The sequence below is a fragment of the Phalangium opilio genome, unplaced genomic scaffold (genome assembly GCF_054372755.1).
Source record: "Phalangium opilio isolate 3A_F unplaced genomic scaffold, DU_Popi_V2 ptg000014l_1, whole genome shotgun sequence".
NCBI classification, from domain to species: Eukaryota; Metazoa; Arthropoda; class Arachnida; order Opiliones; family Phalangiidae; genus Phalangium; species Phalangium opilio.
This window is the reverse complement of record NW_028324149.1, coordinates 1307920-1329239: the sequence shown is the minus strand read 5'-3', so window position 1 is coordinate 1329239 and position 21320 is coordinate 1307920. Positions and strand designations below refer to the sequence as shown.

The following is a 21320-nucleotide window of genomic DNA, read 5'->3' as shown; positions in this document are numbered from 1 at the left end:
TGATAGTTGTTTTTAATTAAGGAGAAGTTCAGGTAACATAATATTAAATTTTAAAAGGATTAATGACCTTGCCCTTTTTCTAAATATAAAAGGAAACAATTAAATATTGAAATAAATCATCTCTTATTAAAAAAATAGTCTTAAAAATAATCGAGGACTACTGCGCCATCCGCCATTTTAATAGTGAATAGCGGCGTCTGCTGAAACGAACCTCTTACCCAGACGGGATTGGTTGAATTCTCTCAGAGGCTGAGGGAGGTGAGGAGTAAGAGGTTCGCGGGTTAGCATGACGCCACCACTAAACTAGAGAGAGCTGCATTTCATTTTCAAACGTTACCATTTTTGTTTACCAATTCCACCCATTGATTTCATGAACCTCCCCATCCGTTACCTATCGGTCTTTTCCAAATACCAACCATTCCCATAACCAATTAAGAAATGTTATTGCATTTCTACCCATTTCTGAAATGAATAATAGCGAAAAATCATTTACATACCATAGTGTTCGAAAGAATATAACCCTTGAGCGTCTTGGTTTGGCCCGAAATTACCATTGCAATACCGGTTCTACATCGGGAGTTTTAGTAAAAATAAGGGGCTGAACAACTAGAAAATTCTGACTGGACTGAGGGAAGGAGGGACTCTTGCCGGCCCGTCGCCAAGTAGCAGGAGTCACTTCCCAAAATATTTATTCCGAGAATTTATGGACTGATTGACAGCTATAATAGCCATGAATCTCGTGTGCCGAAGGAGGATCGGATGAGCTAGAAGACGGTACTGTTAGCTTAGCTAGCTCGCTACAACAAACTAAGATGAGATGAGTAGTAGTGGCACCCATATTGCCATATATCGTCTTCTAATAGAGTCAAAGGCAGATAGCTGCCATTATAATCTCAGTGGCAAAACCCTTTAAAGTCTTTTCAGAATTTTAGGGTCTTCCATAGAAAATAGGTTCTATCCATTTACCAACCATTTCCAACTAAAATTCAAATGAATTAAACCACTGCCATTAAATATTGGTTTTTTCCGTCCATTCCCAATCCCATTGCGTGATATTACTAAAAAAAAAACCATCCATTCCCACGGTTTTCCATGGTACCACCGTTTCCATGCAGCTCTCTACACTAAACCATCGGCGCAGTAGTCCTTGATTATTTTTAAGACTAATGAAATGCTAATTGTAATAAAATATAATTTATTTTAATTATAAACTATTTTACTTTTATAATTAGAAAAAGACTGTTCTTTTAAGGTGATCTTTTCCTTTAATTAAAACGATATAATTCGTGGAAAAAGTCTCGCTTTAATTTTATTTACGCAAAATATTGTTTTTAAAATATTTTTATTTTATTAATAATGTTAATATATTACATAATGATAATTTATTAATTAATATTAATTTCAGTCCTAAACCATGTCAGATCTTTGCTTAATAACTTTCAAGGCTTGTACAGGTGTTAATCTGTATACGTTTTGTTCCTCTAAAGCGTCTAAGCTACTCTGACGAACCCCTTGTTCCAGAACTTCCTTTAAAAGTATGGCCGAACCTCTCGGTAAAGTTAATATTCCGCACGCTTCTTTTATTCTATTTGGTAATGGTAATTTTAAAATTATGATAATTAATATTAATTACGCGTAAGTACTAATGCGTACTCTTTAAAATATCCATCAGGTCGCGTCATAAATGCTCCGAAAATGGGAATAACGCTGCGATTTATGTCCTGTTCTAATTGGGCAGCTCCGCCTTCACTGAAAATGTTCTCGAGGATGACCTTAAAAGGGTATGGATGACGTTTTAATACCACGTTTCATGAAAACAGGGGAAATTTGGGGAAATGTATGGGAAAGAACCCTGGGAAAGTCGGGGGAAATATATGGGAAAGAACCCTGGAAAAATCGGGGGAAATATATGGGAAAAAACACCTGGAAAAATCGGGGGAAATATATGGGAAAAAACACCTGGAAAAATCGGGGGAAATATATGGGAAAAAACACCTGGAAAAATCGGGGGAAATATGTGGGGAAAAAACTGGGTATCGGGGGAAATATGTGGGGAAAAAACTGGGGAAAATCGGTTTTCCTAACGTTGTATGAACCCTGTAATAACCATCATTACGCTAGTTACCTCTTTATATATGTATTGGCTCAATTCTTTGGCAATCTGATGCAAAAGAATAATAAACAAGGGTTTGCATAGAATTTCTTGGGCGTTTTGAAGACTATCCTTTAAAACTTTAAGCATTGGATAAGCGCTGGATGACAAGTCTTCAATTTCACTGGCTATAATAGAGAACCACCTAAAAGAGGCGTTAGTAAATCCTTCATCGTAACTTAATTAACACGAACTTATCATCAAGTACTTCTCTTTTCTGTAAGATTTGCTTTTAGCTTGAACTTCGTATAAAATCCAGCAATGAAACTTTTTCAATAAATCCTGTTCCATATGTTCGAAAAGTTGCAAAACTGGCAAAAATACGCTTTCGGATATGGTATTTTCGTTATTTTCACTTTGTATGTCTAAAATAGGTATCTTTTTAGGCGTTGAACGTGTTTCTTTCTAATTTATACAAGGGAGTTTATTTGTACCAATTGGCGTGTAGGTCGTGGTGGCTAAGTTTTGTTTAGTGTAATAGAGTTGTAGAAAGAACTGCAATTGAATTGAATTAAGTTTTAACATCGATAGAATTAATTTAAACCAACAATTAAATGAATTAAACTAACAGGCATATTACTCCATTCTTTCAGGACGATTATAATGTAATGGACCGAATTTATTATACTGCCGAAATGAGATTTGAAAGGATCTTCCATCTCTACGTTACGTAATTGTTGTAACCTAACTCTGAAATCATCGAGAAGTTTCAATTGGAGGCTTAAAAACTCCAATTGATGTCTCGGTTCCGGTAAATGGCGATAACGATCTAAAGGTAATTACAATTATTTTGTTTCAATACGGGAGGAAAGTGACGGTGGGGAGGATCTAAAAACTGAGAGAAATAGGCATGCGCGCTAAGTGTGGAACGACTCAGGAAGGGTGGGACGCCAAAAATGGGGGAGGAATAGTCGGACTCAATTGTAATTGGTTCGTCCGCAGCCCTTCTTAACCAATTACAATTGAGTCCGACTATTCCTCCCCCATTTTGTGGCGTCCCACCCAACCCGAGCCGTTCCACAGTTAGCGCGCATGCCTATTTCTCTCAAATTTCGTATCCTCCTTGATCTAATAATACCAGTCATAAGTAAAAGCATCGTCATAAACGATTCCGCCAATTCTGGTACTTTTAAGTCGTCTAAATCATCACTGACGCAATAGCGACATTTCCAGGCATTTTCGGAAGTAAATATTTGGTCCATTCTTTCCTCCGCGTCTAAATGTATACGAGATTTCTCGTTATTATAGGCCTAAATTGGGGGGGGGGGGCAGTTTTTTTTGACCAATAATCGTACATTTAAGTTCCAAATTAATCCATTTTATAAAACTAGTTTCGCTAGTTAATATTGATATGGGGTTAGGCTTAGTGTAAGCGTATCCTTGATTTTGCAACTCCTTATCAAAAAGGAGAATTTCGTCTATCGTGTGGGTCATTAGGTGATCATCGTATAGAATTTGAGGCATGTCGGACTTAAGTTTCCAACAAGCGAGTTGAACTAAAGCCCTGATTAACTCCAGCTTCGTAAAAAAAAAAAGATCGGGTTCAAAACTTATAGTAGTTTTGTTTTTTACTAGTTTTAAATGTTTTTTTTTACTAGTTTTACTAACTTTGGCATAAACTCCGTCAATTTTAGCTTTATCTAATAAAGGTTGAACCCTTTTTTCCATAAAATTTAAATTATCTTTCATCCAAGTCAATATCTGAGTGAAATACCACTCCGGCTAAAATTTTTACCACCAATTTTTGATTTTTAGATTAAAATTTTTAGGCCTACAACTTTAAGTCAAATAAATAACACCTTATCTAAACGATTAGTCTTTTTGCTTTTTACAAAATGAAAGACGAAACGTTTTTGAAAATGACGAAACATAATTTTAAGAGGTAACATTTGATCCGCCAATTCTTCAGTTTCTTTATCCGAAGCTGTTACAAGATCTTTCCTAAATTTTAACATTAAGGAAAATTAGAATATCGATTGTCAACAAAAATATTTACGTTAAAGGATACGGTAATTGAATTTGTAATAATAAACCGAATAACATCTCAAATTTGGCTTCATTCGAGGTATGGCTAGCTGGAGCTACACTAGTACTTGGTCCAATATTAGGCCAGTTTAAAGGCTGAAGGCAACTATCAAATTCGCTAAAATGATCGAAGAACCAGTCAGTCATCTCCCCCAGACATACTTTGCTTTTGCTTTAATTAAACCAAACCTTCCAATATGATCTTGTAATAAATTGTGCCAGTATAAAATAGAACATTTGAAATAACTTCTCAAATTCCGACACTGCGTTCCCTTACATTTTTCCCATAAATCAACCAATTCTTGGAACCCAAAAACCGCGGACTGTCTTTTACCTCCTTGTATATCATCCTCTAATTCCGCGCTGTAAATTTATCATTAAAATATAAGTATTTAACCAGCAGTTATCGTTAAATTAACCTTATATTTTCAAAGTTGGAAAGCCATTCTATATATCTTTGTAGTTTTTCAAGTTGGGAGACTTGATCAACTTTTGTTTGGTAAGTTGATCTCAATTCTTTAGCTTTTTCTAATAAAGTTTGAAAACTAAGTCCTAAAGACTCCAATTTATCCGAAAGTTCGTTAATTTTTTTAGCCGCGGCTTCACTTTCAACGATAGCGTTGGAAGCTCCGAGAGTTTCGTTTTCCTTAGCGCTACGTAACTAAGGGAAAGGGTTAAGTTTATAGGGAATAACACCCGGACGGTTAGCAACGCATTATGACATACCTTTTTTTCCAACTCTAATCTTTTGGAATTTACGGACTCGTACAGTGCACTGGCGTTTTTTAGGTCGATTAAACCATTTGAGAAATTGGCGTTTATATCATCAACAACGGCATTCTGGATGGTTTCATCAAGATCATTATTATGGTCTTGGAAACAGCCACTAATCGCATCTTTATATGTGGCCATTGGTTCTAATAATTAATGGTCAATAAAGGTACTTTACTACATGGCTTTAAGCAACAAATTTGTTTTAAAATAGTTTAATCAAGAAAAACCGCTCAAATGTCAAAATAAACAAACAATAATCAAGAAAAACCGCTCAAATGTCAAAATAAACAAACAAACATTAAACTTTAAATTTCCTTAACTTATTGCTGATACGTAACGCGAGTGAAGTATCGTCTGCTCACTGAAAAACAGTAACACCTCGTGTCCTTAGTCTTTGGCATATTTTCAACTTTCACGTCACCAAATTTCATATATTTTTTTTATTGACGAAATTGTTATCAAAAATCCAAAAAATAATACTTTATTAAGAATAATAGAAATAATTTCATGTTTTTATGCCCTGATTTTGATCCAACGGTTTTTTATAATGTTTTTTAAGCTTGGGGGCGAGAGTTTTAGCAGAAGAGCGTAGAAACTAAGCCAACGATGACGTAATTATATGGCCCCCTGTGGCTGGCCAATCGCGCACGAGCTTTCAGTTTCAGGTTGAGTTAAAAACTATGCAGGTGAGAGCCTACGAGTTTTCCCGCGGCCACGTTAGTTAGTCAGAACTCAGAAACGCGGCAAAACTCCGATAGTTCGGATCAAAGAGGTACCCTCTTTGTTCGGATAGTCGCGAACCGCGATAGGAAGATGGGATAGCAAAATATTTAGGATTTATATTAGTTTGTTAATAATCTTAAAAGCTATTTAAGTTTAATTAAATATTATGGCCGATTCAAAAAACAAGACTACGGGAGCCTCTGGAGACGTAATCAAGCCTGTCTATTTTAGGGTAATAGGACGTGGCTTGCCATTGATGAAATATGAAGAAATTCCCTATTTTGATATTGATATTATACCGGTAATTTAGTTTTCTTTTTTAATTAGTAAATGAAGATTGTGTTAATCTTAACATTTCATTCAGCCACCGCCGCATCTAGCAAAACACGTTGGTGTACCCAAAGGAAGAGGACGAGGAAGGGGTAGATTTCGTAAACAGGTCTGCTTATTACTCAAAATTTTGCCAAACGTTTGTTGGCTGACGTTTGATTTGACAGATATCGCATCCATTGGAAAATGATGTTTTCTTGAGCAGCCACGCTTCGGAACAAACATGTGAAAATTTGTCAAGCCGCAAATCAAGTGTTTCAGCAGATCCGGAGCAATTCTCTGACAGCACCGATGAAAACCCTTCACAGTCATTGTCCTCGTCGTCTTCAAACAATGACGTCCCAAATAAAAATAACATCAACAATGATCAAGATGAAGTTGTCTCAGAAATACCAAAAAATAGTTTTGATGTATCAGATGGAGGTGAAAATAATTTCGGCAAATCACGTCCTGTTAAGACTCAAGTCAATTTATCACATCCTGATAAACTGGACGAGGATTCAGCCCATCCTGATGAACTGGACAAGGATTTTGCCCATCCTGAGGAGCCCAACGCGAATTTTGCCCATGCCGAGGAGCCCAACGCGAATTTTGCCCATGCCGAGGAGCCCAACGCGGATTTAGCCCATGCCAATGAGCTCAATCCAGATTTAGCCCATTCCAAGATGCTCAATCCAGATTCAGCCCATGCCGAGGAGCCCAAGATGCTCAATAGAGATTCAGAACATGCCGAGGAGCCTAAGATGCTCAATCCAGATTCAGAACATGCCGAGGAGCCTAAGATGCTCAATCCAGATTCGGCCCGTGCCGAGGAGCCCAAGGAGCTCAATCCAGATTCAGCCCGTGCCGAGGAGCCCAAGATGCTCAATAAAGATTCAGAACATGCCGAGGAGCCTAAGATGCTCAATCCAGATTCAGCCCATGCCGAGGAGCCTAAGATGCTCAATCCAGATTCAGCCCATGCCGAGGAGCCTAAGGAGCTCAATCCAGATTCAGCCCGTGCCGAGGAGCCTAAGGAGCCCAATCCAGATTTAGCCCGTGCCGAGGAGCCAAATGAGCCCAATCCAGATTTAGCCCGTGCCGAGGAGCCAAATGAGCCCAATCCAGATTTAGCCCGTGCCGAGGAGCCCAATGAGCTCAATCCAGATTTGGCCCGTGCCGAGGAGCCCAATGAGCTCAATCCAGATTTGGCCCGTGCCGAGGAGCCCAATGAGCTCAATCCAGATTTGGCCCGTGCCGAGGAGCCCAATGAGCTCAATCCAGATTTGGCCCGTGCCGAGGAGCCCAATGAGCTCAATCCAGATTTGGCCCGTGCCGAGGAGCCCAATGAGCTCAATCCAGATTTGGCCCGTGCCGAGGAGCCCAATGAGCTCAATCCAGATTTGGCCCGTGCCGAGGAGCCCAATGAGCTCAATCCAGATTTGGCCCGTGCCGAGGAGCCCAATGAGCTGAATCCAGATTCGACCCACGCCGAGGAGCCCAATGAGCTGAATCCAGATTCGACCCACGCCGAGGAGCCCAATGAGCTCAATCCAGATTCGGCCCATGCCGAAGAGCCCAATCCGAATTCAGCCCATGTGGATTACAACGCTTATTCAACGCATGTGGAATCAGATCTAGAACCTAACACGAATTTATCGCGTCCTATTGAAACTAATGCGAGTACATCACATCCCTTGGAAATTGAGACAGATCCCTCGCGACCTTTGGAAAATGACGTAATTTCATCAAAGTCTGTGGAAAAAGAGGTGAGTATATCAAAGGCCACGGAAACAGTCCTGGATTCACCTTGCACTGCTGAAAATAACCCAAATTTTTCACAGGCAATTCAAAATGTATTGAAGCTTACTCAACTTGCTCAAAACACCCTTATTTTATTGCCACAATTAAGTAAAACTGTTTCCGAACACCTTAAAAATGCCGAACTTCAGAATAAACATATAAATGACTCGCGTACGACTGATTCTTCGAGCGTTTCATCTAGGAGCGACTCCCAAAATTCAGAAGTTTCGTCTTCCAAAGTCATGCCAAAAACTCACGGAGAAGATTTGATTTCAAAGAAAAATGTCCTGATTTCAACAAATGAAACTGAAAATGCCACAGTGTCGTCGCCAACTATGAATATTCCGGTTTCGTCATATGATTACTTGGACAACATTGACCTTACCACCGATCCTTCAAGTATCCTACCGTCAAAATCGCCAGCCACAAAGAAAGTAACGACTAAGAAACTTTCTTTTCCCGTCACGGAAAAAGAAATAGACTTTAGTCAGTTCTGCGAAATTTCGCAACCAAACACCGCGTCACCGTCTCCAACGTCGGAAAGAGAAGATCACGTGGAATTTTTGAATTTGGCCATAAAGTCGAAACTAAACTACTTCAAGAAAAACAAAGACGCGTCAGAGAGTGCTCCTCGAAATAGGCCATTCGAAAATGGACACAAAAAATTTAATCGGAATAACGTAAAGCCAAAAAATGTGGTAGCATCGAAAAATTCATCAAAGAAAAACAACTCGGGAGGAAATTTTCATCAAACAAGAAAATTACCGTCTGAAACTGATTCTTCGGATTCAGTGGAAAAAAACTTTCGTTCATTTCAACAACCTAACCAAAGAGAAAGTCAAAAAAAGGGCGCGGCATATCCACCGAGATTTCCACCGCGTTATGATAATCGCGATCGACGTTCGCCTAGTCCTTACCATCATCTAGATCCGAGATCGTGTAACAATCAACCAGCAGCTCCTAAACTGCAAATTCATAACAAAAAGGAATTTCCGATACTTTCTAATACTACAGTTTGCGCTTCTCCATTGCCGGAGAAAAAAGCTTCTAATTCAGGTGCAAGACCTAAAGCTTCGTCTAAACCTTGTAAAAGTTTTTCGGATCTTTCTTCAATTCTACGTCCTGTTGATCAACACCACGATTTGACTTCCAAGCAATCAATGGAAAGCAATTTCAAAGATGATAATGTTAGATTCTTTAGTATTTCCAGCCCTGGTTTTGCGAGTAAGAGTTCAATTGATAATTTTCTTCTTCTTTTTTTTTAGCCATCAATTGGAAATCCAAATTCCAACTCGTCAATTTCAAAAAAAATAAGAATTGAAAACATAAGCAACAAAAGATGCGAAGAAAATCTTCGTGAATTCCTTTCGCAATTTGGAAATGTCGAGTCGTTTAATCTAGTCCATGGATTCAATAATAAAACTTACACGGCTGTTGTAACGTAAGAAACAAAAACAACAAGCGGCGCTTTGAAATATAACATTAACGAGCGTTAATCTTAATCTTTTATTTTTTAGAATGAGTTTCAGTAAAGAAGATGAATTTGAAAGCTGTTTCAGCGCCTTGGATGGGGTTGAGGCGTCTCAAATAGACCCCCAACATTATGACAGTGATAAAGAAGAGGACTTGAAACTCTCAGTTATTCTCGATGAGAACTAATTCTTTTATTCAAAAATTTTGGTTCAAGTTACTATTGTTGTTGCCAAATGAAATACGTTCACTTTAAATACAAAAAAAAAAAAAAAACTTTTGTACAAATTCCCCTTTAGACGACACAAAGAGGGTTTTTCTGTATAATTTGTATTCTCATGTTACAATTAATTAATTATATTATGGTATTGACGGAGTTTATATAGAAAAAATGTACAAATTAAAATAAAACTGCAAATTAACAAGAAAATACCCCCTTAAAGGACATAGATGGTTGGTTTTTCTCTCGTTAATTTGTTATTCTCACGTTACAATTATATTATGGTATTGACTGCTTAAAGCTGTTGTTTATATAACAAATGTACAAATTGAAAGAAATAAAACTTGTAAATTAACAAGAAAATTCCCCTTTAAAGGATATAGAGGGGTTTTCACTCGTTAATTTGATCTTTTCATGTTATTTTTAATGTTTTTTAATTATATTATGGTTCTGTTTTTACTACTACATCAGCTAAATACTTTTCTAAAATTAGTTAAGCGGAATATCTCGAGGCACTTGATTTAAATCGAAATACTCGTGTTTAAATCCATCTTCGAGCATTTTAACTATTCTCATCCCTGATTTATCATTTCCCATTTGTGCACCAATTGCGGAAGTTACAACTAGTTCCATTTTTTCGTAGAAACCTCCGGCGTTTCTGTGATAATGGCCGCAAAATATACCATGGACACCTATAAAATAAATTGTTTCCTAATTTTAGCATCCCTGCCTTAAATATAATGCTGGAAAACTCCCGTTTTTCTCATTTTAAATGTTAAAGGCAGAGTTTTACCATAATCGTTGAATTTTTTTAACATATTAAGTCTCAATTCTGTGTCGATATTGAAATATTCTTTCTCTTCCGTTGGTGTTCTTAAAAACCATGGAATGTGTTGAAAAACTATAATGTATTTGTATCCTTTATCAACAGTTTCTCGTAGTTCTTTGTCCAACCAAATGTCTTGTTCTTTGGCTAATTCAGGCACCTGTAAAAGTAAACTCAACTGGTTTAATTAAACTTCAATTCGATTATTTAATTAGCGTAATACTTGGCTAAAATCTTCGTAGAATTGCGAGTTAAGGACTAGAAACTTGACTCCTCCGCAAACGAAGGAAAAATAATCATCCCCAAATTGATCTTGAAAATTTTGAATGGATTGAGGAGTAGGAGTATTTCCAATATCATGGTTACCGCAAACGCATATTAAGGGAATATCAGAGTCTAAATCGCGAAATGACTTTTTGAAATCTTTGATTTGGGCTTCTTTTATGGAATTGGCTAAAATAGGTGAAATTAGTTAGCCTAATTTGGATTTAATCTCAATATCTAGGTGTACCTGGCATTTCATTAACTAAATCCCCACACACAACAAAGAAACGGGGTTTGGGATTCATGCGATTCGCTGCCAAGATAGCTTTAGCCGTCAGGGCGATCTCTTGGTCCCAACCACCATCGGGTTTTTTCTCAATATAACTTTCAATCATTCCATACTGAGTATCCGCGGCGTGTATAAAAAAGAAGGGACCATTCCAGGATTTTTCCTTTTCTACACAAAACAAAGGGTTTGGTACGTATTTATAATCACAATTGCGTAAATAAGAAATTCGCAGCCAACATTTAAAGGAAATTAGGAAAGGTCTACGATCAATTCACATCATCACATGATTTTGACGCGCTAAGCCTTGGTTTCGAACCAAATTTTTTACAATTTCGTACCAATATCGAAGTATGAAAGGGTTCGGTTTCTAGCTTTTATTCGTAGTTCGTTTTCGGGAGACATTTTGATGGTTGCCGATGAACAATAACCGGGATTAATTAAGATTAAACCTACATTCAATAAGAAAAAATAATTTTTCATCACATGCCGGGGAGTAATTCCGGGAAATCAGCGGAGTCCTAACCTTTGAACTTACCACCAAAACCAATGACAAATACTTTAGAGGGAGTGTCAAGTCTTATCATCTAAGAGAGCTCAGCTACCGCTCTCCTAGAATTACACGTTGCTGATCCGACTCTTTCTTTGTTCTTTGGTTTGTTTTCAAATTTTGGCGTGTAACCGTAACCGTCGTAACAAGCTCCTCGTAAAGATTGAATTAAACAGAGTTCAAGCTCAAGGTAATATAAATTTAAGTTAATCTTAATTATGACTTAAAGATATTCAAAAATAATGTTGATAGTATAATTTTTGTATTGTATTTTAATTCAGTGATTTGATATTTTTTTTTAGTATTTGAACTTGTCAAATGTCTTCAATTTCAAATGGGAAATTCAAATGTTGGATTTGGACGAAACCACCTTCGCAATGGAAAAACCGTGTAGTGAAACTGTTACAAGAGAAAGATACCAGTAAGTTTTAAAATTAAACTAAATTTAAGTCATTATTTTGGCCTAGCACATGACTAGCCATCATAACTTCACAAGCATTTCCTTGGTGTGGGCATATTTTTGTGTTAAAACGTTTGTTATTGGTAAGGGTTTTCAATGAAGCGGTCATGCAGCTTGGACGGGGCTTGATATTTGAGAGTTTGGCAATTAATAATTACTAATTAAATTAAAACAAACATTTTGCCCCAGCCTGTATTAAAGGGTGAAACTTTTAACCCTTTATTTTGCACTCCCCTCCCCTCCCAAAAAATAACAATTAGGCCTATTTATACAATTCTTATTGTAACCACGCTTGCGAGATTTGTAAACTCGCCCCATTTGCACGTGGCCATAAAAGCCTTGGCTAATACTAAGAATAACTACTACTGTTCCTTATATTCAATCATACTTTATTAACTAACTAAATCATAAATAAATTATAACTAAATGCCGACTTGCATTATACATTTAAAGAACTTAACATAATTACTATTAATGGATGAAGTCCAATACCAGGGCAAGACGCCCTATGCTCGAGCATACTACTACATTCTAGTAGTGGAGAATGACTGATTTAATATGATAAGCAGTCGATCCTTATATAGTAGGGGAAAGGTCAGAGGTAACACTGTGTGTTAATCCTCTATGTAACCGTACACCCCTGGAGTAGAAACCCAGGAGGTCCCTTGATTATTACGGGAGGTTACATCCCCCCAGACGACAAAGATTGGACTTCATCGGCAGAATTTTAAATACATAAATCTCCTACTTTAAACATAACATAATAATAAGTAACTTTAAACAATGTAACAGATAATTAAAAGATTCCAGTTAATTATCATACTAGGTTAATTATTTAAAAGTTATAAGTAATTTGATGAAAGCAGGAACTGCAGCAACGGTTGGCTCGTCCTGTCTTTCTTTCTCCCATTTAGTCAGATCTGGAGCTGCCGTATCAGACGATGTGGCTGAGGAAGTCTCCGCAGGGGGTGGTCTGCAGTCCCACCGTCCGTTGAAGAACTTGACTCATGATCGTCCTCTGTAGGCGTTGATTGCTGACTGTAATTTCTTCTCGTTAGGGAATGTCCCGTTGAGATAAGCCAAGTAATTAAACTTGCTTCTGAAGCAGTTCAGTATGAGTTGAACATTGTGATCGTAGTGAATTGTTGTAAAGGAAGGTTTTGAGCGACCCTCAAACTCAATAGTGCGTGTTACGGATAACCCGATCCGCAATGCGGACCCGCAACATCACTACCCTAACTTTACTCTAACAACTAATTACTACAAACTCCGATCACTCTAAGGCTTAGCATAGCCAAAGCTAAATCCAAATAGACTAGGACCCGTCGGTCCTGGCAAGCTCGCCATTTATGTAACCACGCTTGCGAGATTTGTAAACTCGCCCCATTTGCACGTGGCCATAAAAGCCTTGGCTAATACTAAGAATAACTACTACTGTTCCTTATATTCAATCATACTTTATTAACTAACTAAATCATAAATAAATTATAACTAAATGCCGACTTGCATTATACATTTAAAGAACTTAACATAATTACTATTAATGGATGAAGTCCAATACCAGGGCAAGACGCCCTATGCTCGAGCATACTACTACATTCTAGTAGTGGAGAATGACTGATTTAATATGATAAGCAGTCGATCCTTATATAGTAGGGGAAAGGTCAGAGGTAACACTGTGTGTTAATCCTCTATGTAACCGTACACCCCTGGAGTAGAAACCCAGGAGGTCCCTTGATTATTACGGGAGGTTACATTATATTTCTTAGTTTTTCACGTTTTTTTCTTGCGAAATCTTGGTTTTCACGTTTTTTTCTTGCGAAATCTTGGTTTTCACGTTTTTTTTTCTTGCGAAATCTTGGTTTTTCACGGTTTTTTTTCTTGCGAAATCTTGGTTTTTCACGTTTTTTTTTCTTGCGAAATCTTGGTTTTTGGCTTTTTTTCTTGCGAAATCTTGTTTTTTTCCTATTTTTCTTGCGAAATCTTGTTTTTTTCCTATTTTTCTTGCGAAATCTTGTTTTTTTTCCTATTTTTCTTGCAAAATCTTGTGTTTTTTTCCTATTTTTCTTGCAAAATCTTGTTTTTTTTTCCTATTTTTCTTGCAAAATCTTGTTTTTTTTCCAATTTTTCTTGCAAAATCTTGTGTTTTTTTTTCCTATTTTTCTTGCGAAATCTTGTTTTTTTTTCCTATTTTTCTTGCAAAATCTTGTTTTTTTTTTCCTATTTTTCTTGCAAAATCTTGTTTTTTTTTTCCTATTTTTCTTGCGAAATCTTGTTTTTTTTCCCTATTTTTCTTGTGAAATCTTGTGTTTTTTTTTCCTATTTTTCTTGCGAAATCTTGGTTTTTTCCCCATTTTTCTTGCGAAATCTTGTTTTTTTCCTATTTTTCTTGCGAAATCTTGGTTTTGCCCATTTTTCTTCAAATTTTCTTGACACGATAGAGCAGCACACTTAATATTCGCTTTAAATAATCAAGTATACTACTAAGATTCGCGATATTTCAATAGTTGTTTTTAATGCCACCCCTGGCTTTAAAAAAAATAAGAGTGCCAACATAAACGAAGTTACTCTTCAAAACTACTTAATTCAATGTTGTAGACGTCTTAAACTTCTTAAAAACTTTCAAACGTCTCTTTTTAACACGAAAGACAATTTTTTGACGCTACAACTTTGTCTGACAAGAGCTAGCAAACAGGTAAGACTCCGAAATTGACCCCCTGACCTGTTCCGAGTAGCTGGTCAAATAATAGACTTAAATAATATTTTAGACGAGTTATTGCGCTACTTTAAGCGATGTTACGCTTATACATAAGCATTACGTTAATTCCGTACAGTTTAATGAATTGAATGAATCCAATTTGACCTTCAAAACTGCCCTTAAATTATACGAGGAATTTTTGACGCAAAGTAACGCGGTAGACGAATGGAAATTGCTTAAATTAGCGAAAGAAAATGTGGAAAATGAGACAAATAGATCAATATTATTAGACTCAAATTTCTTAGTACTTGGAATTCCATCAAATCAAGCTCATGTATGCGTGCCGACTTTAATTCTAATTTTTTTAAATTAAATTAACGTCAAAATGGTTAATTGCAGCTTGAAATTTTGAAATTTTTATGCCACGATAAAGAAATATATAATGTTAATCTGGAAGTTCCATTAGACGTTAGTTTTTCCGAAAACGAAAATGATTTTGACGTTAAAACAGAGTTATTATCGTACAAAGACTTTTTAAAGCTACTTTGTTTTCAAGAAACTCTAAACTCTGACAATGTTTTACAACAATCCTTAACTGAAGTTAGTTATAGTTATAATTAGTTAATTTTTTAAAGCTTTAAAAAAAAAAAAAAAATATTTTCCAGATTTATGTTGACGATGTTTTTCGGTCATTTTTGTGTCTTTTAATCAATAATAGAAATGAACTAGCACTAGCAAAGGTCATGACCTCACCCCTAGTCAAAATGAATCACGAGGGTTTCACGGTTTTAAAGAGTTTGGCACGAGAAAGAAATATGCCAATGTGCCAAGTAAATTAAAGATGACTTTTTTAGGGGTTTTTTTTTGTTTTTGTGGTAATTTAGTAATTACCGTATTTCAGACGGCAATTTCTTACATTACCAGAATAAAATTAGGTGGCAAAAGTTACGCTCCACCTCCAAATTGTTTATTAAAGGAGTATGTTAAGGAATTAACGCAATTTGTAGAAATTTTGAACCGTTTACAAGAAATTGTAGAAGACGATAGTGATCTGAGGTTCTTTAAAAAATAGAATACGTAATTTTTTGAACTTTAATAACAGTAGGACTGTTCACGAGCCGAGCTGAGCGAGCTTTTTAAAAGCTCGGCTCGGCTCGAGTCAAAAAAACGGCGGCTCGGCTCGACTCGAGCCGAGCTGGGTCTTGGCTCGGCTCTAGCTCGGCTCGGCTCGAAAATGATCGAGCCGAGCCGAGCTGGCTCGATTAACATATACATGATTAAAAAAAATTGCTACTACTAACGTCAAACTTGAGAATGACTATAAATGCCATCCCATGTTTAGGAATGTAGTGGTTCAGTAAAACCCGCTCTTTAAAATATGCTCAAGGTTAGAGACGAGAGATTTTTCCCACGCTTTATTTCATGTAAAGATACAACGGAACGCTATTGGTGGAGAGAATAAAGACTAAAAGGAAAGCACTATATCAGTGACTAAGCTCGCGAGCCGGCTCGCGAGTCGGCTCGGCTCGATGCCTATCGGCTCGGCTCGGCTCGACCATAAAAAAGCTCGCTCGTTAATTAATCGAGCCGCAAAAGTGGCGGCTCGGCTCGGCTCGAACTCGGCTCGCTCGTCACGAGCCCGAGCTGGCTCGAGCTCGTGAACAGTCCTAAATAACAGATTTATTTTATATTCTTCTTGTTCTTCGTCGATTTTCAATAGAGTTTCTGTTAAAAGAATTTTAAATTATTTGAAAAATTGCGCTTTGAAATGCTTTGAAGTAAAAAAAATCGCTGTTGAAACTGCAATGGAAAGAATACAAAATTTGGCCATAGTTTCAATTGAATTGAATTCGAATTTAAATAAGGTTATTTAAAATCTAGTTTGAAATGAATCCTTTAGTTTAATTTTAAATTTGATTGATTTTTACAGGAATCAGATTTTAAAAGTAACGGTATGATTGGTTTCAAAACATTATTGATTATAAGAGAAATTGAAGATGAAATCTGTACTAGTCAAAATTACGTTAACGATTTGAGTTCCATTAATCTAAAGGAATTTAATATTCAAAGTCACGGAACTCCCGTACCCTCTGTTTTAGAATTTTTCAAGTATTAATCATAATGATTCAAATTAATTACTATTTAATTAACTGAAATTTCTTTGACTAATCTGTTTAGAACCCCAGATTTAATTGAACCAGAATGTGATCTTTCCCTCAGGAACAGAGTTTGCAAACAGATTACGCTACCAGTATTTAATATTTTTTACAATTAATTTTTTTTTATTTATTTTTAATTTTTTTTATTTATTTTTCATTTTTTTTTATTTATTTTTCATTTTTTTTATTTATTTTTCATTTTTTTTATTTATTTTTCATTTTTTTTATTTATTTTTCATTTTTTTTATTAGTTTTTATTTTTTTTATTAATTTTTAATTTTTTTTATTAGCTTTTAATTTTTTTCTATTTAATTGTTTTTTTTTGGATTTTGCATCAACTTTGACCTATTTTTTTAGATTGGTCATCAAAAACTTTTAGCTGGATTACCATGGGGCGGAATTGATGACCCTAAACCCAAAAGCAAACCATTGTTAAGTCCCGTACTTGAACAAAATAATATGGTTCAGGAAAAAAATCCAATTAGCGACCAAACTAAAACACCGAAAAGGAAACGAGATACGAATACCAATATAAAAAGAACCATTTTAAATGAGGTCACTAATCAAAAACATGACAGTAAAAAGGTCAAAACTGTACCATTAAAAAATAAAAATGGCGGAAAAACCAAGAGAAACGCTGCCAAACCTTTAGGCAAAGGACAATTACAATTGACAAAGTTTTTCGGAGCTAAATAGCTCCAGAATTAACTTTTTTAATGTATATTTAATTCTACAGGGCCGGTAGGCCCTTGTAGATATGACATGACACCCTTCCGTAATGTTAAAGAAAAAGTCACACCTTTTAGGGTTAGCGTCCCATAGAAAAAGCATTAAAAAATTTTCGGTTTTTTAACGAAATGGTCATAGGTCATACGGGAAAAGTATAGCGAAGTTAGTTTTCGCAATACTTCTAAATTAACAAGCATTTATTAAATGGGAAACTTACGTGTTTCGATTTTTAATTAATGAATTCTAATTTTTGTAATTTAACTAATTAAGATAGTACGTCAAAAAATTACTTTTGGGCCAGAAGTCAGCCTAACCTTATAGCACGCTTAAACCTAATTCTACATTTCGTTCTCGTTGACAACTAGAAGGGCCTAGGTTTGTGGGTGCTAACAAGTTACGTTGACATATTTCAAATGTTGGCTTTCTTGCTGATTTTCCTAATTTCTTAGCAGTGGACGCTAACAAATTACTTTGGTATTTCAACCGAGCTTGAGCACCTTTATATGTATTTTCTAATTAACTGTAGCACCCTTAATAAGAAATACGTCGTTATCAGGTCGAATTTTCGTCTAGAAAAGTAATTCAGGTAAATAATTACAGTTAACAGAGGTTTTTATATCATTTAAAGTAAGTTTTTGAACGTTCTTTACGGCCAAGGCTTAAGTTGTATAGACTAATAGCACCCCATCTTATTTCCCCATAGAGCTTAATACAGTCGAAGGCAGAGGGCTGCCATTACCCTATTTTAGTTACTCTTTAAAGATTATTAAAAAGGCTGATTTCCAGCTCTCATTTGTTTTGGAATCCTGTGTATAGTCTGCTCAATTTTATGCTAGAAACATAGCCTAACCGGGTTAACACTAGGCTTTTTATGCTGTATTTACCGTGTGCGCTTCCAATAAATGGCATACCTATTCAAATTATTAACGTGTTGAAATAAAGATAATGCTTTTCACCCTGTGAAAAGATCGAAAACTTCAAAATACTACTCGTAAGATGACAAAAAGTTTAATATGTTTTCCCTACTGCAGAGTCGTGATGTTTACGTTAGCGCAGCTTAACTATTTGTTACCAACAGTGGATTTTGTTAATTCATAAATATAAGTAACAGTGGTGCTGATTAATCCAGGAGGACAGTGTCGTTATGTAATTTAATTAGTCAAATAATTTCCATGTTTACATCAGCGCAGATTTTTCCAACGTAACCACGTCAGCAACGGAGGGTTACGTTGTTGGCTATCTCCACAGTTCACATTTATTTGTCTAAATTGCTATGAATTGTTTAGGTATTTAATTTAATTACTGTTATTGAAGCCAAAGTTGCTAAACTATAGAATCACATCATTCATTAACATATGTTATAGATGATTTTTATGTTACCGCAAATTTAGCACGTGGTATGATAAAAGTTTAACACATTGTGTTGGCAAGAATGAAAAACTCTTCTAAACTTTACAATTAAGGTGATTTGAAACTCATTTTATAAGCTAAATCAACACTGCCAAACCTCAATCCTTCATTAATTTCATCTTAATTATGTATAATTAACGTTAATTTAAACATGAAATATACATATTTGGATGAGAACTCGAGTAACTCTGAAATAAAATACTTAATTAAGATTAAAACTGCACAAGCTGTTAGTATAGCCCCATGTTTTCTATCTCATACTTAGTTAATTTAAATTATCTTTAAAGTACATTAATAGGCGCGAAATTTGAAAGTTTAAGGTAAAATAAGAGTCAAAACCCACTAAAAATTGCAATTAAGGTTAAGTATATATTGAAAGTCATTTATAACCTAAATGTACACTGCCGAAATACAATCTTACGTTAATTTTAAATCAATTAAATATAATTAACGTGAAATTAAACCAAAAATATTCATTTTTTGGATTAAAAGCTCAAATAACTTTTAAATAAACTGTTTAATTAAGATTAAAACTACCCAAGCCGTTGGTAAATCCCAATGTTTTCTATTTCACACTTCAGTTAATTTCAACTATGTTTAAAGTACATTAATTGGCGCGAAATTCAAAAGTTTAGGGTAAAATAATGACTGTGGCAAAAATGTTAAACTGCACAAAATATTCCAATTAGGGTAAAAAATTCCAATAAATTATACTTTTAAGCTTAATCCACTCTCCCGAACTGCGCTCAAATTAAGATTAAAACAACGCAAGTTTTTCGCACAGCCACAGATGTTTCCTATTTCGCTTTCGAATTAATTTAATTCATCATTAAAATACATCAAAAGCGCATACTTATTTTAGAGTAATTGCAATTAAAGTTAATATTTCATTGAAACTTGTATTATAAACTAAATCCACACTAGATAAACCGTTAAATTAAACTTAATTAAGTATAATTAATGTGAAATTAACCCAAAACACGAATGTTTTTGGTAAATTCATGGATACCTTATAATTAAAGTAACAAATTATAATTAAAACTACACTTATCTTTCACTCAGCCTCCATTTTCCTGTTTAATTCTTACACTTAAAAAATTTAAAATCATTTTTCCCATATTGAAAAGAGAGCCATTGAAAAGGCGCGAAATTTAAAAGTGTTTTGGGGGGAGGGGGCGGGGGTACAGTTTGTGTGCCTTTTTAACAGGAGTATTGTTACAATTGTAACCCTACAGACCTTGTATTTCTAATGGAACCGGCAATACCGCAACGCTGAGCCGAAAAACCAGGATGGTAATTGTTTGGACCTATCGGGTGAGGACATTGGAGCACCAAAAACATACCGCGGTGTCACTTGTTGAACGTTAAAGCGACCTTCATCACTTTAAATCCCATGACCTGCTCAATCTGGCAATCTTTGAAAACTCAACTTTGAGGTACTTCCGGTCCCTTTTGATATACAGGGTCTTCAGTGTAGGAGCTAAGTAGTAGAATTACAGTAGTTAGTCTCGTTTCCTAGCAAAATGCCAACCTGTTCTAACCAGGACAAATTGGACAGGATGTTTTTTTGGGTGAAGGTCGCAGTAACGTTCAACTAAAGGCAGTGCTTTATGCCGAACGGTTTCGACACCGACAACAACCGGTGCGAAGCACCTTTTCCGACATTGGCGAGCACCTTCGTGATTTCGGTAGTGCAAGATCATGAACGTAGAAGAGACTGTATAGTCTGTAATGAGGATATAGATTTTGACATCGTAGCACGTTTTGAAGCCAATTCATGCTAATAGTAGAGCGGTGGAACAAGAAGTTGCACTAAGCCATTCTACTGTTTGTGCCAGTTTACAAGGGCATCATTACTGGCATTATCATACCCCCTACATCAAGCCTTAACGGACGAGGATTTCCCAAGACGGCAATACCATTAGTCTTACCATGCGTCATGAGTTTACTGCTTGCAAATGTATTGCAAGACATGGACAGTCGTCTGGAAGATTGCCTAAACCACAATGGTAGAAACGTCGAATATTTACGTTGAGGTGTTTACCAAACAGTTAAGAGGTTGCAATTTGAGGCCCACGTTCTAAGACTAATCGTAGGACAGTGCTTCAAAATATTTTGTTGCATTCTCCAGTATTCTTTTTGTACCTTGTCACTCGTTGTCACTTGCATACAATAAAACATGAATTCTAAACATTTATTTACACCCTGTATAATTTAGTATGACATCACCCGTTGGCAGTATTGGGGGTTGTACATAAAGGAAGCTGTTGGTCTGATCTCGACACCACTGTATACGTATACAGTGTACGAAACAAATATTTTTCTTCCATATTTCAAATACCGTCGTTTTTAAGCTTCTTTCATAAATAAAGTGCAACATTATATGCTTATCGAAATCAATGTTATTGGATATAAGTTAAATGTAATTAACGATACTGAAGGACTTCTTTAAGCAATTAGAA

The 21320-nt window shown here is 35.8% G+C and overlaps 5 protein-coding genes across 13 annotated transcripts in view; 3 read left to right on the top strand and 2 right to left on the bottom strand.

The window, feature by feature from the left end:
• Positions 1-1325: 1325 nt before the first annotated feature.
• Rint1 (RAD50 interactor 1) lies at positions 1326-5323 on the bottom strand. The gene is made up of 14 exons (XM_089865135.1): positions 4904-5323; positions 4597-4838; positions 4367-4540; positions 4161-4295; positions 3952-4093; positions 3761-3874; positions 3448-3670; positions 3231-3368; positions 2722-2921; positions 2587-2647; positions 2361-2517; positions 2126-2297; positions 1654-1772; positions 1326-1585 (listed from the first exon to the last, which is right to left on the bottom strand). The coding sequence occupies exons 1-14, from the start codon at positions 5087-5089 to the stop codon at positions 1408-1410; spliced, it is 2241 nt and encodes a 746-aa protein (XP_089721261.1). The 5' UTR covers positions 5090-5323; the 3' UTR covers positions 1326-1407.
• A 360-nt stretch (positions 5324-5683) lies between these two features.
• Positions 5684-9896, top strand: LOC149704994 (uncharacterized). Its single transcript, XM_089865128.1, has 6 exons — positions 5684-5975; positions 6039-6113; positions 6172-7752; positions 7828-8973; positions 9052-9227; positions 9304-9896. The coding sequence occupies exons 1-6, from the start codon at positions 5841-5843 to the stop codon at positions 9443-9445; spliced, it is 3255 nt and encodes a 1084-aa protein (XP_089721254.1). The 5' UTR covers positions 5684-5840; the 3' UTR covers positions 9446-9896.
• LOC149704993 (serine/threonine-protein phosphatase CPPED1-like) lies at positions 9420-11526 on the bottom strand. Of its 4 annotated transcripts, none has more exons than XM_089865142.1 (6): positions 11391-11526; positions 11194-11304; positions 10814-11023; positions 10526-10755; positions 10270-10462; positions 9420-10168 (listed from the first exon to the last, which is right to left on the bottom strand). In XM_089865142.1, the coding sequence occupies exons 1-6, from the start codon at positions 11437-11439 to the stop codon at positions 9966-9968; spliced, it is 996 nt and encodes a 331-aa protein (XP_089721268.1). In that variant the 5' UTR covers positions 11440-11526; the 3' UTR covers positions 9420-9965. The 4 variants fall into 4 exon arrangements, with proteins under 4 accessions (XP_089721268.1, XP_089721267.1, XP_089721270.1 ...); XM_089865141.1 differs by having other exon boundaries at positions 11379-11488; XM_089865144.1 differs by lacking the exon at positions 10814-11023.
• Positions 11465-21055, top strand: LOC149704992 (PCNA-interacting partner-like). Of its 6 annotated transcripts, none has more exons than XR_016381486.1 (13): positions 11465-11592; positions 11705-11823; positions 14370-14557; positions 14631-14894; positions 14960-15160; positions 15226-15390; positions 15462-15616; positions 16281-16425; positions 16491-16669; positions 16739-16811; positions 17077-18734; positions 18813-18911; positions 20378-21055. XR_016381486.1 is itself a non-coding variant. In XM_089865136.1 (11 exons), the coding sequence occupies exons 2-11, from the start codon at positions 11721-11723 to the stop codon at positions 17413-17415; spliced, it is 1812 nt and encodes a 603-aa protein (XP_089721262.1). In that variant the 5' UTR covers positions 11465-11592; positions 11705-11720; the 3' UTR covers positions 17416-19915. The 6 variants fall into 6 exon arrangements, 1 of the variants encoding a protein (XP_089721262.1); XR_016381485.1 differs by having other exon boundaries at positions 20094-21055; XR_016381483.1 differs by adding an exon at positions 20094-20294 and having other exon boundaries at positions 17077-18911.
• Positions 17971-21320, top strand: part of LOC149704990 (glutamate receptor ionotropic, kainate 3-like) — a 99526-nt gene continuing 96176 nt past the window's right edge. The window contains exon 1 of the mRNA XM_089865133.1: positions 17971-18034. The gene's annotated coding sequence lies outside the window, so the exon portion shown is untranslated. The remainder of the gene's footprint in view (positions 18035-21320) is intronic.

Coding starts and splice junctions, on each gene's coding strand:
- Rint1 (XM_089865135.1), bottom strand. CDS start 5,089: ATGGCCACATATAAAGATGCGATTAGTGGCTGTTTCCAAGACCATAAT. Junction 4,296..4,366: donor TTACAAGATCATATTGGAAG/GTTTGGTTTAAT, acceptor CGATCATTTTAG/CGAATTTGATAGTTGCCTTC. Junction 2,298..2,360: donor AAATCTTACAGAAAAGAGAA/GTACTTGATGAT, acceptor CGCCTCTTTTAG/GTGGTTCTCTATTATAGCCA.
- LOC149704994 (XM_089865128.1), top strand. CDS start 5,841: ATGGCCGATTCAAAAAACAAGACTACGGGAGCCTCTGGAGACGTAATC. Junction 5,976..6,038: donor TTGATATTGATATTATACCG/GTAATTTAGTTT, acceptor CATTTCATTCAG/CCACCGCCGCATCTAGCAAA. Junction 7,753..7,827: donor CAAAGTCTGTGGAAAAAGAG/GTGAGTATATCA, acceptor AATTTTTCACAG/GCAATTCAAAATGTATTGAA.
- LOC149704993 (XM_089865141.1), bottom strand. CDS start 11,439: ATGATAAGACTTGACACTCCCTCTAAAGTATTTGTCATTGGTTTTGGT. Junction 11,305..11,378: donor TTTTGGTGGTAAGTTCAAAG/GTTAGGACTCCG, acceptor TATTGAATGTAG/GTTTAATCTTAATTAATCCC. Junction 10,463..10,525: donor TCTACGAAGATTTTAGCCAA/GTATTACGCTAA, acceptor TTACTTTTACAG/GTGCCTGAATTAGCCAAAGA.
- LOC149704992 (XM_089865136.1), top strand. CDS start 11,721: ATGTCTTCAATTTCAAATGGGAAATTCAAATGTTGGATTTGGACGAAA. Junction 14,895..14,959: donor TTCCATCAAATCAAGCTCAT/GTATGCGTGCCG, acceptor GGTTAATTGCAG/CTTGAAATTTTGAAATTTTT. Junction 15,391..15,461: donor GAAATATGCCAATGTGCCAA/GTAAATTAAAGA, acceptor ACCGTATTTCAG/ACGGCAATTTCTTACATTAC.